At 39.1% G+C, this 12800-nt stretch overlaps 1 protein-coding gene across 1 annotated transcript in view; it reads left to right on the top strand.

Annotated features, from left to right (window-relative positions):
- LOC128541038 (integrin alpha-M-like) overlaps positions 1-12800 on the top strand; it is a 75356-nt gene that overhangs the window by 5171 nt on the left and 57385 nt on the right. Inside the window, exon 2 of the mRNA XM_053511124.1 lies at positions 8867-8975. Within this exon, the coding sequence (XP_053367099.1) occupies positions 8867-8975 (109 nt within the window). The remainder of the gene's footprint in view (positions 1-8866; positions 8976-12800) is intronic.

Below are 12800 nucleotides of genomic sequence, written 5' to 3' on the forward strand. Positions count from 1 at the left end.
TTGTAGTGGGTTCAGGTAAGTGACAGCAGTATCAGCCTATCAGAGTAGGGCACCTCCCTATTTAAAGCCGGATTGGATGTTACCTGGGTTGCTTCACGCCCGGTTTCCCCTTTGTTTCCGTGTTTGTAGAGGCGGCAGCGTGTTTTCCGGCGCTGCAGTGGACGTAGTGGCGAGCATTTGCCTTGGAGGCTTCCTTGTGCCCTATTGTTATGATGGGATACAGCTCTGACTAAACCGGTGCCTGTGTGTGTTTTCGCTACGAAGACCTGAATGGAAACTCCCTCTCGTTGCTATTGTTGTGTTGACTGTTGCTAATCGAGTGGTGCCGCTAGCGCTGTTCATTTGTAGGGCTGTGAAGATACAGCTGCTAACAGTGGGAGAAGCTAAAGTTGCTAATTACTAATAGCGAAGACGCTGCCGTTAATCTCGCGCCAGTGTTGCCGTGAATAATGTAGAGAGGGGACTGTTTATCCGTCTGGTGTCGTGTTGCTTTGTCGCCCTGTGTCGAACGTATGGTTTATTCGTTGTTCTTTCTTTTTCTTTTTGTTTCCTTTTGGCTAAGTACTTTAAGTTTTCTTGGCCTATCTAAGTGTATTTGGTTTGTTATTTTGGTTTTATTAATTGTTTCTTTCTCTTTGTTAATTGGAATGGACGCATTTCTTGATGGCTGACCTGCTAGAGACTATTCAGTACATTTAATGTTTTATGATTCTCTTTTGTACTTGTTAGCTTCTGACCCTTATTGTTGTCGGATGTTTTAAGAAGTGTTTGTAATATTGTTGGAGCCTTTTGTTTGTCCTTTTTCTTTTGTTTATTGTAGGAGCTGAGGTTCGGTGACCGATTGGTTTTCTTCGCTGTGGTGATGGTTTTTCCCGATTGTGTGCAGTGCTACACCTGGAGTGTTTGAGCGCGCGATCATTGTGCACCGTGGTGTGTGTGGAAGCGTGTTTCGGTAAAAAGACCACTTTACTTGGTCTGGCTCTGGTGAACCTCAGCTCTAAATATTTTGATTTGAGTTTATCCAACCATATACATTTCAGTCCGGTCTTTCCAATTAGTTTTTCTTTCTTTATATTTTGTTTACCTGTTTGAACTGGGGTTTCTTTTGTCTACTGTTTTTAGTGTGTTTTAAATAATTGTATCAATAAATTTCTATTTTTCTAAATATCTTATCCACGTCTCCTGCCTGCTGGGAAGTAGTTGAACTTGTGTGCTTGACCTCTAAATTGAGTGGTTTAAATCTTTTTGTCCCTGGGGTGAGTCCCAGGGTGGCGTAATCGGTATAATAACGCTTAGTAAATATTTTTATGCTGTAGCGTCGCGCCACATAATATAACATAAAATAACAGCCAAATACCTTCCATAGCAAAACAAACCATATTTTTCCTCTTAATGTGTCACTCATTTTTATATATTGATATTTGTCAAATTTAAAAGTAGACAGTACAATATCGTGCCCAGTTACCATTTTGGATAACTAGCTCTTGATTAGACAGCTTTTCAAGTTTTCATTTTAGAGATCTAGCCTCCTGCTTATGGTGTATAATATGTTCTAGCAGGTAATAGTGATGGGACGTTTAAATCATTTTAGTGACTCAGTTTTTGAATCTTGTTCATCAAAAGACATTTAGTTCATTCCGTTCTTTTGATCAGAAATAAAATAAAATGTTACATTTTTAATAAACAGACACCCAACACTTCTACATACACAAATTTTGGCTATACAGTGGAACCTGGTTTGCGAGCGTTTCCCAAGAAGAGCAAAAATGTTTACTAAATTTTGACTTGAAAAACGAGAGTGCCTCAAGTATCATGCGCACTTGATCTCTTAGGTTTTGTTTTGACGCTAAGCGTCACATAATCACTGAGCCAATGTTTTTTTTTCTCTCTCGCACGCTGTGGAATTGTGGGTAATCGTCTCCACTGCTTGGTCTTAGTGCGCATCTCTCACTCGTATAGTCAACATCTGTGCACGTGTGTACTGTTTACCATAACACCGTGACCATGTGTGTGTGTAAAGCATTTTTTGCTTGTATATGCGGTTGCGTGTGTTTGTGAAAATTTTTCTTTCACACTCACACACTTCTTATGTGCACACTTAGTTAGTGTGCATGCTTGTGTGTCATTAGAGAGGTTTTTTTTGTTTATTTTTCCGATATAAAAGTGTTACCATTAGTATGTGTGTGTGAAAGTCATCCCACACAGTAGTCCTCCCCCTTATCAAAAAGGAGAGGAGAGAGAGGGGAGAAAGTCAATCTTCCTCTAATAATACTTTAGCTTTACACACACGCAGACCCGTATAGATGGCACTCAAGCGGTATAATGGTTTTACCGCTTCGCCTGACGACGACAGCATTTGGGTTTGTGCATTTGCTGGCTTTTACCGCTGAGTGGGGCTACTATAGGCCGACGCCTCGGTCATCTGTTCATTCTCTCAAGGATTAATGAGCCACAGCTCCTAGAGCTGCACGTAGTAGCGGATAAAATCAAGTGAAACATTGTAATTAATCAAATTTATAATCACAGTACCAAAATTACAGTACAAAATTTTTATTTAAATGTAACTAAATCTTATTAGGATTGAGTTTAAGCAAAGTAAATGTTAACACAGTGAGCCTTTAGATTTTATCATGTGTAATTAGAAAAGCTACACGTGTAGGGTTCTGTATCATCTTATTTTTTGTGTTCTTTAAATTTGTAGTAGATTTATTAACTGGAATAAATGAAACTAAATGACCATAAAATTTTAATTGTCAGGACGTGCTACTGCGTCAGCAGATATTAATGTTTTTTTGCGTTATTATAAGAATTAATTGCAATAGGCTATTAAGATCATCATAATGTTTTTTAATACGCAACGAAAACGTAGTACCACTGCTGGCAAAACCTTATAAAATACATGTTTAACAGTAATGACCCACAAGTAATCACATTAATAAAATAACAGTACAAATTTAGAATTAAAATTAAATGTAGGCATTTCTTATTTGCATCGAATTTAAGCGAAGTAAATGTTAACGCAGTGAGCCTTTATATTTTATCATGTGTAACACTCGCGTAGCCAAAAAACTCTGGGTGTGCATCAGAAAAACTGGGTGTGCCACAGGTATTGTCAGATTACTGTGCAAAAATTATATAATAAAACTATATAAGCTACATAGCCTTTATATGGCTCTAATTTGATTTAGGTGCACTCATAATAATGACAAAATGTAATGATTTTGTAAAATAATGAAAGCAAACAGGGATACAGCGCTAATTTGTATCAGTTTCAGTGAACTTGAGCAGAAATTGAACCGAAACTCCATGTATACTTGCTGCACAAACGTGAAAAATATATACTTTTAGAAAACAAAATGTCTGCTTTTATATAAACTAATGGAAAAACAAATTTTAGATTATGTAATTCATATGAAACATGAATTATTGGCACATTTACTGCTGCAAAGATGACGAGATGACATGATTACCTTCATCACTTTATCAATGAATTATTAAAATGGCCAGTCAGTCTCCTTGCTGTTTTCCCTGACGCATTCATAATCATTAGTCTATGTCTGCCGGTGCGCTCTGGAAAACTTTATGTATAGAAAATTAAAGAATAGGATCACAATGCAGCCTCAACATTCTGGAGACCAAACCTAATTTAAATTAAATTAACAAGTAGTGTAAGTAAACACTAATATCCCACAATTAGAAAAGCATTTTTATTTAGATTATAAGTAACAATCCTGCATTTATTTTCGGTGTGCCTGCTGGCACTGTTGTTACATGGCTCTTTGTCAGGGTAAATCATACAGTGACAAGCCTGTTAATATCTATTTAAAACAGGTATATCTGTATGTATAAATTGTTTAAAAGTATGTATCATGAGATATTGATCAATGATTTAATGGACTCTGTTCAGATGTAAGTAAATGCTCATTGCTGCGCTGTGGGGAGGGAGGTGCTGTTGATGTTTGGTCTGTATGCTGTTATTTGAGAGTATGTGTGTGTGTGTGTGTGTGTGTGTGTGGTGTGAACCGAAAGGTGTCAATAGGTTTTACATATTCATAAAAACTCATGGATTATTCAGTGAAACAAAGCTCTGCTGAAAAAAATTAGGCACATCAGTCACTTTTCCCCAAATAAAAGGTATTTCTGAGTGTTATAATTTAGTAACATGACAGATATACAAACCGAACCAATGGTGTGCACTGAATACTAAACCTAAACCGAACGTGTGTATTAATAAACCGAGATGCGTGTTTCTTAGCCCCATCCCCGTTAAAACAATGTATTCAGAGAAAGGCACGCCCGCGGGAGGTTGTGTGCGGTCCAGGACCACTTCACAGCAAACATATTGTAGCGTTTTTACGCCAGAAAGAATGCTGGAGAGACGAGTGAGCTTATTTGCTGCCCAATGCAATGGCTGGGAGTATTTTATTAGGCACACAGCAGGTATGGCATGAGCAGCACCTTCACTCAGGAGCCTACATCCAATTCAGCTTCAGCCTGAACCAGAGCACATTTTACCCGAGCTGTGACCGTCCCTGGTCACCATGACGAACTTTGTTTCGGAGGCGTGGAGGCGGTCGGCGCTGGCGGTGGGAACGTCGGCGTCCTTTGGCACGTGAGGGATGAACGCGAATATTGTCCTGAGGCGGTCCGGCCTCCACAGAGTTTGATGTTTCCTCGGCGTGCGGCTGGTAAGGCGCAAGACGGTCCCGGTGGAGCAAAACTCGTGCCTGCCCTGCCAACCGCACCCGGTAGATGACATCGGAGAGCCGAGCTATTACCGTGCAGGGGCCCACCCAGTGAGACACGCCCGGCCGAGAGCCCCCTCCTCCTCCTCCTTCCGGAGGAACACACCCACACCTCCTCGCCAGCAGCAAAATCTCGCCCCCGGCTGTGAGTGTCCACGCCCATTCGACCCATAGGTGCCCCCACCCGAAAGTCCTGCAGCGGTGCCCGCCAACGCTGGGTGGGGCCCTTCTGCCTGGCGATGAGCGGTTCACAGTTCAGCTGTGAGACCCGCGGAGCGACTGCGGGTGACGCAGTAACTCGGCTGCACGCTGGCTCAGACAGCTGATCACCTGAAGCTGAAAGCCTGGAGGACTGCACAGAGAGAAGGTTCCACGTCGCGACGGCGCTTCACGAGCGCCCACAGTAAGACGCCGTCCAGCACACAGTCGACGCAACGCCCAGCGCGGCTTCCCAAGCGTCCTCCCGGCGCTAGTTTAGCAGCTGCTGGTGTACGCTGTCCCTCAGGCCTGAGAACGTTGCAGCGGTAGTCCGGCGGTTCCTGGCCTCGGCTAGGTTCACCTACCGAGCGCCACTGAGCTGCGGGCGGTCGCTCGGCTCTTTCGCCGTGAAGTGCCGCCATTATGGGCTCAGTGCGCTCGGCCTCGCGCAGCGCCTCCTTACGGTCACCCGCGCCGTCGCTTCGCCGGCTGACGGCGCAATGTCCGCCTTCGCCCCGAGCTCCAGTTCCGGGATTTTCACCTCGCCGCTCCGCGTTGATTGCCGTGGTGTGCTCGCTTTAGCACTGTCGGGAAAGCGCTTCTTTCGGAGTAGTCGCTCCGCTACTCGGCGGCCCGCTTGTATTTTCAGAAGGTCCTCCGTTGTGCGCTCGAACGCGTTACTCTCCATCCCACTTCTGACACCAATGTAGCGTTTTTACGCCAGAAAGAATGCTGGAGAGACGAGTGAGCTTATTTGCTGCCCAATGCAATGGCTGGGAGTACTTTATTAGGCACACAGCAGGTATGGCATGAGCAGCACCTTCACTCAGGAACCTACATCCAATTCAGCTTCAGCCTGAACCAGAGCACATTTCACACGTCACACACCCCCTCACACACAACAGGGCCGAAGCCACTGACCAAAACACCTTTCCCCAACATGGTGAACACACCGACATCCCCGCAAGGCATGCTGGTCGTCAGCCGCCGCCCCGCCCACGCCACAATATGTTAATATATTATGAATGAAATAAGGCGGCTCACAAGCGTTTGTTTCACACAGCGCCACAAAGACAGTGCTTATTCAGCGAGTATAAAGGTGTGTTTGTTGTATTTCTGGGAAAGAGAAATCTTTTATAAATATTTCATATTGGCACGCGCGTCTGCCTTTTGATTAAAACCCGCAAAGTAAAAGAGCGCACACATAACATTCACTAAAAGACCTATTCACAACCACATTTCAGCCATTCACAGGCATACATTGTGATGTTGTTGTTGTGAGTATTTTATAAATGAAATGAAACTGTTGTTTTTGGTACACACTTTCACTTTGCACTTTTCATCTCTCATTTGATCAAAATGCTGCCTATATAAGCCGATACGAGCAGCTTTGTTTCAGTCATATTATTCATCTATCATAAAGAGGGACGACTTTTGCAAAGCAGACAAAATGTAAAATCGGTAGCCCAGAAAAAAAACAGAGCACAAATATGTACATGCTAAACTGCATTTTTAAAAAGTGAAAGCATATACAGTAAACAGCTTTTTTGTTGTTTGTGTTCAGTGTTGAATGGTTATTTGAAACTTACGTGCTTCGCATGGATTCATGCCAGGAGTCATTTCATCATATAAAGATTACTACATTGTGCATGGTCCACTGAGCTTCTGCGGATTCCAAGATTGACATTGTTACCATTTTTTAATCACTAGAATTAAAGAGATGGAAAGTTTCCTTATCATAACATGCCTTGTATTGTTTTAATCACTCGACACACAACCCATGATTGTTTTATGCTACACTGAAAACTTTAATGAGTTCAATGAACTTAACCTATTGAGTAAACTCGTGCCCTCAATTGAATTAAGTAATGGATTTTTCAAAACTTGTATATTTAAGTTCACTTAACTTGGTGCTCATCCAGACTTTACTTACATCGTAAATTGTTAAATTCATCTTATTTGGCATTTAATACAGTGCACTTAAGCTATTAAGTTTACTTACCTATTTATTTGGAGTGTGGGAGGAAACCCACCAAACACGGGGCGAAAAAGCAAATTCCATGCACACTGAGACGGAAATCGAGCCTAGCCGGTAGTGATGGGAAGTTTTAATCATTTTAGTGACTTGGTTCTTTTCATTAAAATAAACGAATAATTTTTTGAGTCATTTAGTTAATTTCCTGCCTTTGATCAGAAATAAAATAAAATGTTGCATTTACAATAAAAAAAAGACCCAATATGTCTACATACACAAATTTTGGCTAAAGTTCCAGCAATTAAAATATTACAATGCAGTTAAGGACATATTTTAATAAACAAAATGAGTAGCTCACCATCATATCTTCCAGTCCGAGTCAGTCGTTCTTTGGAATCTATTGCACCACATAATGTCTTTGTGAGTCATGTGACAAAGGAACGACTCGGGACTTGCAGATGCGTTGATAACCGTTCAATTCTGTTTTCTGTGTACTGCACTCCATAGCGTCTATGGGAGTCACGTGACAAAGGAACAAACGACTCGGGAAAAGAGTCACTCAATTCTGTTTCCTGTACATAACCTACGGAGGTTTTGCGATGATTTGCACATGCCCGCCCAATAGAAAATGAACGAATCACTCTCTGTTCAAAAAGAACGGCCAGGAATCAAGCCCAGACCATGGAGGTGCAAGGCGACAGTGCTAACCACCTGAGAATTAAACTTAAATTTGAAATTAATTATAAATTGATTTGACTACACTCTTACTACTTTTGACAGCTTTGTGCAATCATGAATAAAACATACTAAACGGCATATTGAATGCATTTATTGTGCAAAATTAAACAATATTCATAAATACTCTAATAAAAACTTATTCTAATGTTATATCCTGAAAGTCTATTTTTCCAATTATTTCTATATTTAAAGTTTGATGTAACATTTTTTTAAATAATAAAAATAAACACAGGCTATATAACAGTTCATTCTTTGTACGAATAAAATTATTAGCTAGTGAACTTGGTCGTCTTGGTCGTTACTTATTATTGTTTAGTAAATGTCAATAGCTCTAGTTCTGATTTTTCATGTTTGTTGTATAAAGTACTTGGATGTGGAAATCACCATCACTAGTATTTCTTCGATACAACATATGACTTTTTTATGACTTTAGCTCGAATGATATTGAAAAACTGCATCGAATGAAAATGTCACTTTGCACCACCTGGTAGTCGTTTGATGTCTGACACGAATTGCGATTTATTTATTTTGGCCAATGTCATTTTGCTGTGACAAAGAACACGGCGGTAATAGACATTCCCCTTGACTACCAACTGTACACACACACACACACAAACACATACACAGCGTGTGCGCGCTAACAAAAAACACTTTATCTGTTGGGATTTATTTTTACTTTTTTCAAAGGTTAAGGTTACAGGTTAATTAGTTTTATTTTTACTATATATCTTGTATTAAAGTAATTAATCATTTCATGCTTTGTGCATGCATGCCCAGTAGAAAAAAGAAGAAATTACTCTCAGAGACTACTCGTTCTTCACATTAAAGACTTGTTCAAAAAGAACGAATCGTTTATAAACGACTATAGTAGATAATGGATCCAGAGCATAGCCTTTAAACACCTGAAAGCACATAGTGATGAATTACTAATTATTAGTTTTAAAACATCAGTCTTCAGCAGCAGAAGTGTATGAAAGCTCTATCTCTCATTAAATTTTGAAAACTGGCTTATACAATTTCAATAATCAGTTCCGCATATATGTTTATTAAATCAACTCTGAAGATAGGCCATAATTTGTAGGGTCTATTCAATTTTGTACAAAGGCGATTAATCAAATATACTCTGACTTTAATTTTCATCTACACAATGCACAATAAATTCTGTATGTTATTAAAACCTTATTTTATGTATCCTGGTTTTTAATTACAGTATCTCAGTCAGCGGTGGCTTTTAACATCGATCCAAATCCATGGAAAGAATTCACTCAAAACCAAAACACAGGCTTTGGCTACAAAGTCATACAGAAAGACAGCGGGAGGTAAGAAACACAACATTTACAGTATAATGCTTTATTGACATGTGACTTCTACTGTAAGTCATGCTCCATAAGCATACATTTCTCACTGCAAATTATTTTTTACTTTTAATTTGTTCACATCAGAAATACATTTAGCACATCCAATTAGATAGATTTCTTTCAGCTTTAAATTCACTATATCGGAATTCTAGTGTTATATTTTTTACATAGGGTTTATCAAATTCAAATTTTATTTGTCACATACACAGTCATACACAGTACGATATGCAGTGAAATGCTTATACGACCGCCAGTGACCTTAAAAAGAGAATTAAAGCTTATAATAAGAAATAAATATATATGAATAAAAGAAATACGATAGAAAAATTAAATTTAACTAGGAGAAAAATAGAAATATACTGTACATAAAAATAAAAATAGAATATACTGTACAATTGAACATTTGAAAAAAATTGAAATTTAGTAAAATAATTAAGTTTACATAAAGGTAAGGAAAGTGATGCAATGATTTTAAAAGCTTCTGAGTGGCTGATTATCATAATTAGAGGCTACTTAAGAGTACACCTTAGGAAAAAAAAAGTTCCAAAAGCATCTGTAAAAACAACTGCATGCAAAAACAAATGATATTCCCAGATAAAAGGCAAAACATAGCCTTTTTATGGGATATTCTCTGGTCAAACAAAAATTTAATTAACAGTCAGTGCCATGTATAATTTTTGGGGGAAAAGCAGTGTGATGCTTTAATCCATTTGACATCATCCTGACTGAGAAGCATGGGGTACAGCATCATGTTGTCAGGGTGTTTTGCTGGAAGATAAGGACTGACACACTTGGATCACACCATGAGGAAGCAGGATTACCTAGAAATACTAAGACACCTACATCCAAGACATCAGACAGAAAACTTTTTAGCTTCCATTCGAAAAACATCTGAACAAGGAGGCCCACAAACCTGGGCCCATATTGACAGTAGAAAATGGCCAAAAATTCACAATTGATGCAATTTTCGTTCTTCTTTTTAGAGTAGGCGCAAGAGCAAATAATCAACATTCTTAAAATAGGAAATCACTGCTAGCTCTAGCAAAAAGGAGACCTCTGGACGTGTTCTAATTGGTTCAGGAGTAGTGAGGAATTCAGGCACCTTGAGGAGAGTTTGGACAAAAATGGATTTTTTAAATTTTTTTAATTCAATTCAATTCAATTTTATTTGTATAGCGCTTTTAACGATTTACATCATCACGAAGCAGCTTTACACAATCAAAAAAATGTAAGTTTGTATGAAATGTGAAAACAGATAGCAGGGATTGATGTGCATATTAATATGCGAGACTAGAAGTTCAGTATAAGAGGAGATGTGTAAGATTAAAGTCCAGTTTGTTCCTGGAGGCTCAGGTGGACTGTGAGAAATTCCAGTCCTGAACTGTTGAGCGACTGAAGTCACAGGTCCTCAGAGAACAGCTGTCTGCATCAGTCGAGGACAGGACCACCTTCATGGAAAAGTGGAACCAACCCCAGCCACCACACGCATTCCAGGCAGACCACACAGGGGCATCCATGTGATGAGATCTCCAACCAGAAGCAGGACTCCAGGATGAGTTAGAAAGGTCCAGCGGGCAGAGGGGGTCTGGATCACTGGCAGCTCAGGAGCGACATGTATAGCTCGACAGAGAGATAGGTAGAGGATAAAGGAGAGACGGAGAGAGAGAGAGGATAGAGCAGAAAAGGAGAGAGCAAAAGAGATGGAGAAATAACAGTTAGGTATGGTCACAGTCGAACAATGTATAATGTGATGTATATTTAGTGCAGAGTGCAAGCAGAGACTCCGGCAGGACTAACTATGACAGCATAACTAAAAAGGGAGAGCCAGAAGAAAACACAGACATGAGGTCTCCCTGAGATGTAAAGCAACCAATCACCTCACCTGAGTGATCAATGAGAGTGAGGAAGACAGCATCTAAACATACCAGTTCACCTAATACTCTACGTCCATGAGTCCCCCAGATGCAGAATGCATGCGGTATTCAACTAGTTCATTACTGAATATTCAGGATGCTGTCAGTGCAGTTTTTTTTTTATTAACAGTGAAGATGCATCTATAAAACAGAGGCAGAGCCAATAATGTTGAAAATAATAAATCTAATTTTGCTCTTACAGCACCACAGATCACATGTAGATTAATACATTTTCTGATTGGGGCACAATATTGCTTGAATTATTTCTTTCAAATTTACTAACTCCTCCACAAGCGAAAAGCGATTATCCTCTTCGAAAACACTTTGATTAGGTTATGACAATCCTACACAGCTCTATTATTGGGACTTGAAACAGATGTGATTGTTGCAGTCTGATTAGAATAACATAATGCAGCTGAGTCACACACATTTAATTTTGTCTATGTGTATAAAGCTTTTAGACAACTGTTGCTGACTTCACAATTTCACTTTGCCACCGTTTAAAACTACAAACTCACTATTATATATAAGATATGCAATATCTGTATTTTGAATTTATGTTTAGTGTGCAATATAGTACCTACCGTTTTAGGACTTATTTTATTTTATATACAATTTTTAAATATTTATATTAATTTATCTTATCATATTTATTATTTTTTCTCCTCCTGGATAACAATCATGAGCAACTGTAACCAAGAATAACCTATTTCCCTCTAGGATCAATAAAGTTCTTTGAATCTTGTAATGAACGTTGAATGTCCAGACTACTTTGTGGCTCTCATTGTCATAAAAATTGACATCACACGCTTTCCTTGGTGCAATCCTACTCCTAGCTAAAAAAAAGATTAAGAAGCTTCCTCAAGAACTTTTATGTGGCGGAGAATAATTGTTTAACAGTGTGTTTAAATCAGGAGAGATGATAAACTGAGATTAGAAACAGGTGCACAGGAGCGCTGCATGAGGCATCAAATAGGAATGAAAGAAGTGGAGTATGGAACGAAGGCACAGCCAGTGGTCGAATTGTGAAAAAGATTCAAGGGGTATGGAAATTTTATTTTTGCGGGGAGGGGACGACGACGACCATAACTAACCATAAAAAATCATTGCAAAATAGGTCAAATCTCTCTCTCACACATACACACAAATCATCAAATTACTATTATGGCATTTAAAAATATTTTTTTTTATACTTTTGTATGCAAGCATGTAGGTGAAGCTACAAAATCTAATGAAAAAACCAAACCTCTTTTTTTAAATTGAGAAAGAAATTTGCCGCAAATTAGGCAAAAAAACTTTTATAATCATTACAGCTCTCATTCATTTTGAAAACTCCTGTATTAAACTGAATGCTTCCTTTCCATCGCATCTCTGCTGAGAGTATTTGTGCGCATGTACAGTATCATACCTTCCAACTGTTTTCTTGGCCAATGCGAACAGCACAAAAAATTATGCAAATTTGCGTGAGCTTGTGAGCAGCGCGGTACAGTATTGAATTCTGATTGGCTAATCACCATTATTAGTTCGGAGATAATCATACATAGAGAATTTTATTATTTAATTTTCATGACGAATATTACATAATACATAGCATTATTAATTTCATGGTGGGGATGGTTTTTGTCTTTTTTTTTTTTTTTTACAGGGGGGATGCTATCCCATCCCGCATCCCCTTATCAAGTCGATCTCTCTGCGCAGCTGATCATGACTTTGCTTAAGACAGTGTGTGACTTGGAGTGCCGCGACAAAAACTAGCACCTGAAAATGACATCTTATAACAGAAGTGTGTAATCTAATAAAAAGGGAAATATTTGGAGGTGTGAACATTTAAATTTGAGTATTTTTAGCCTACACTCAAAAAATGCCTGTTTGA

This window comes from Clarias gariepinus, chromosome 14 (genome assembly GCF_024256425.1).
Source record: "Clarias gariepinus isolate MV-2021 ecotype Netherlands chromosome 14, CGAR_prim_01v2, whole genome shotgun sequence".
Lineage (NCBI taxonomy): Eukaryota > Metazoa > Chordata > Actinopteri > Siluriformes > Clariidae > Clarias > Clarias gariepinus.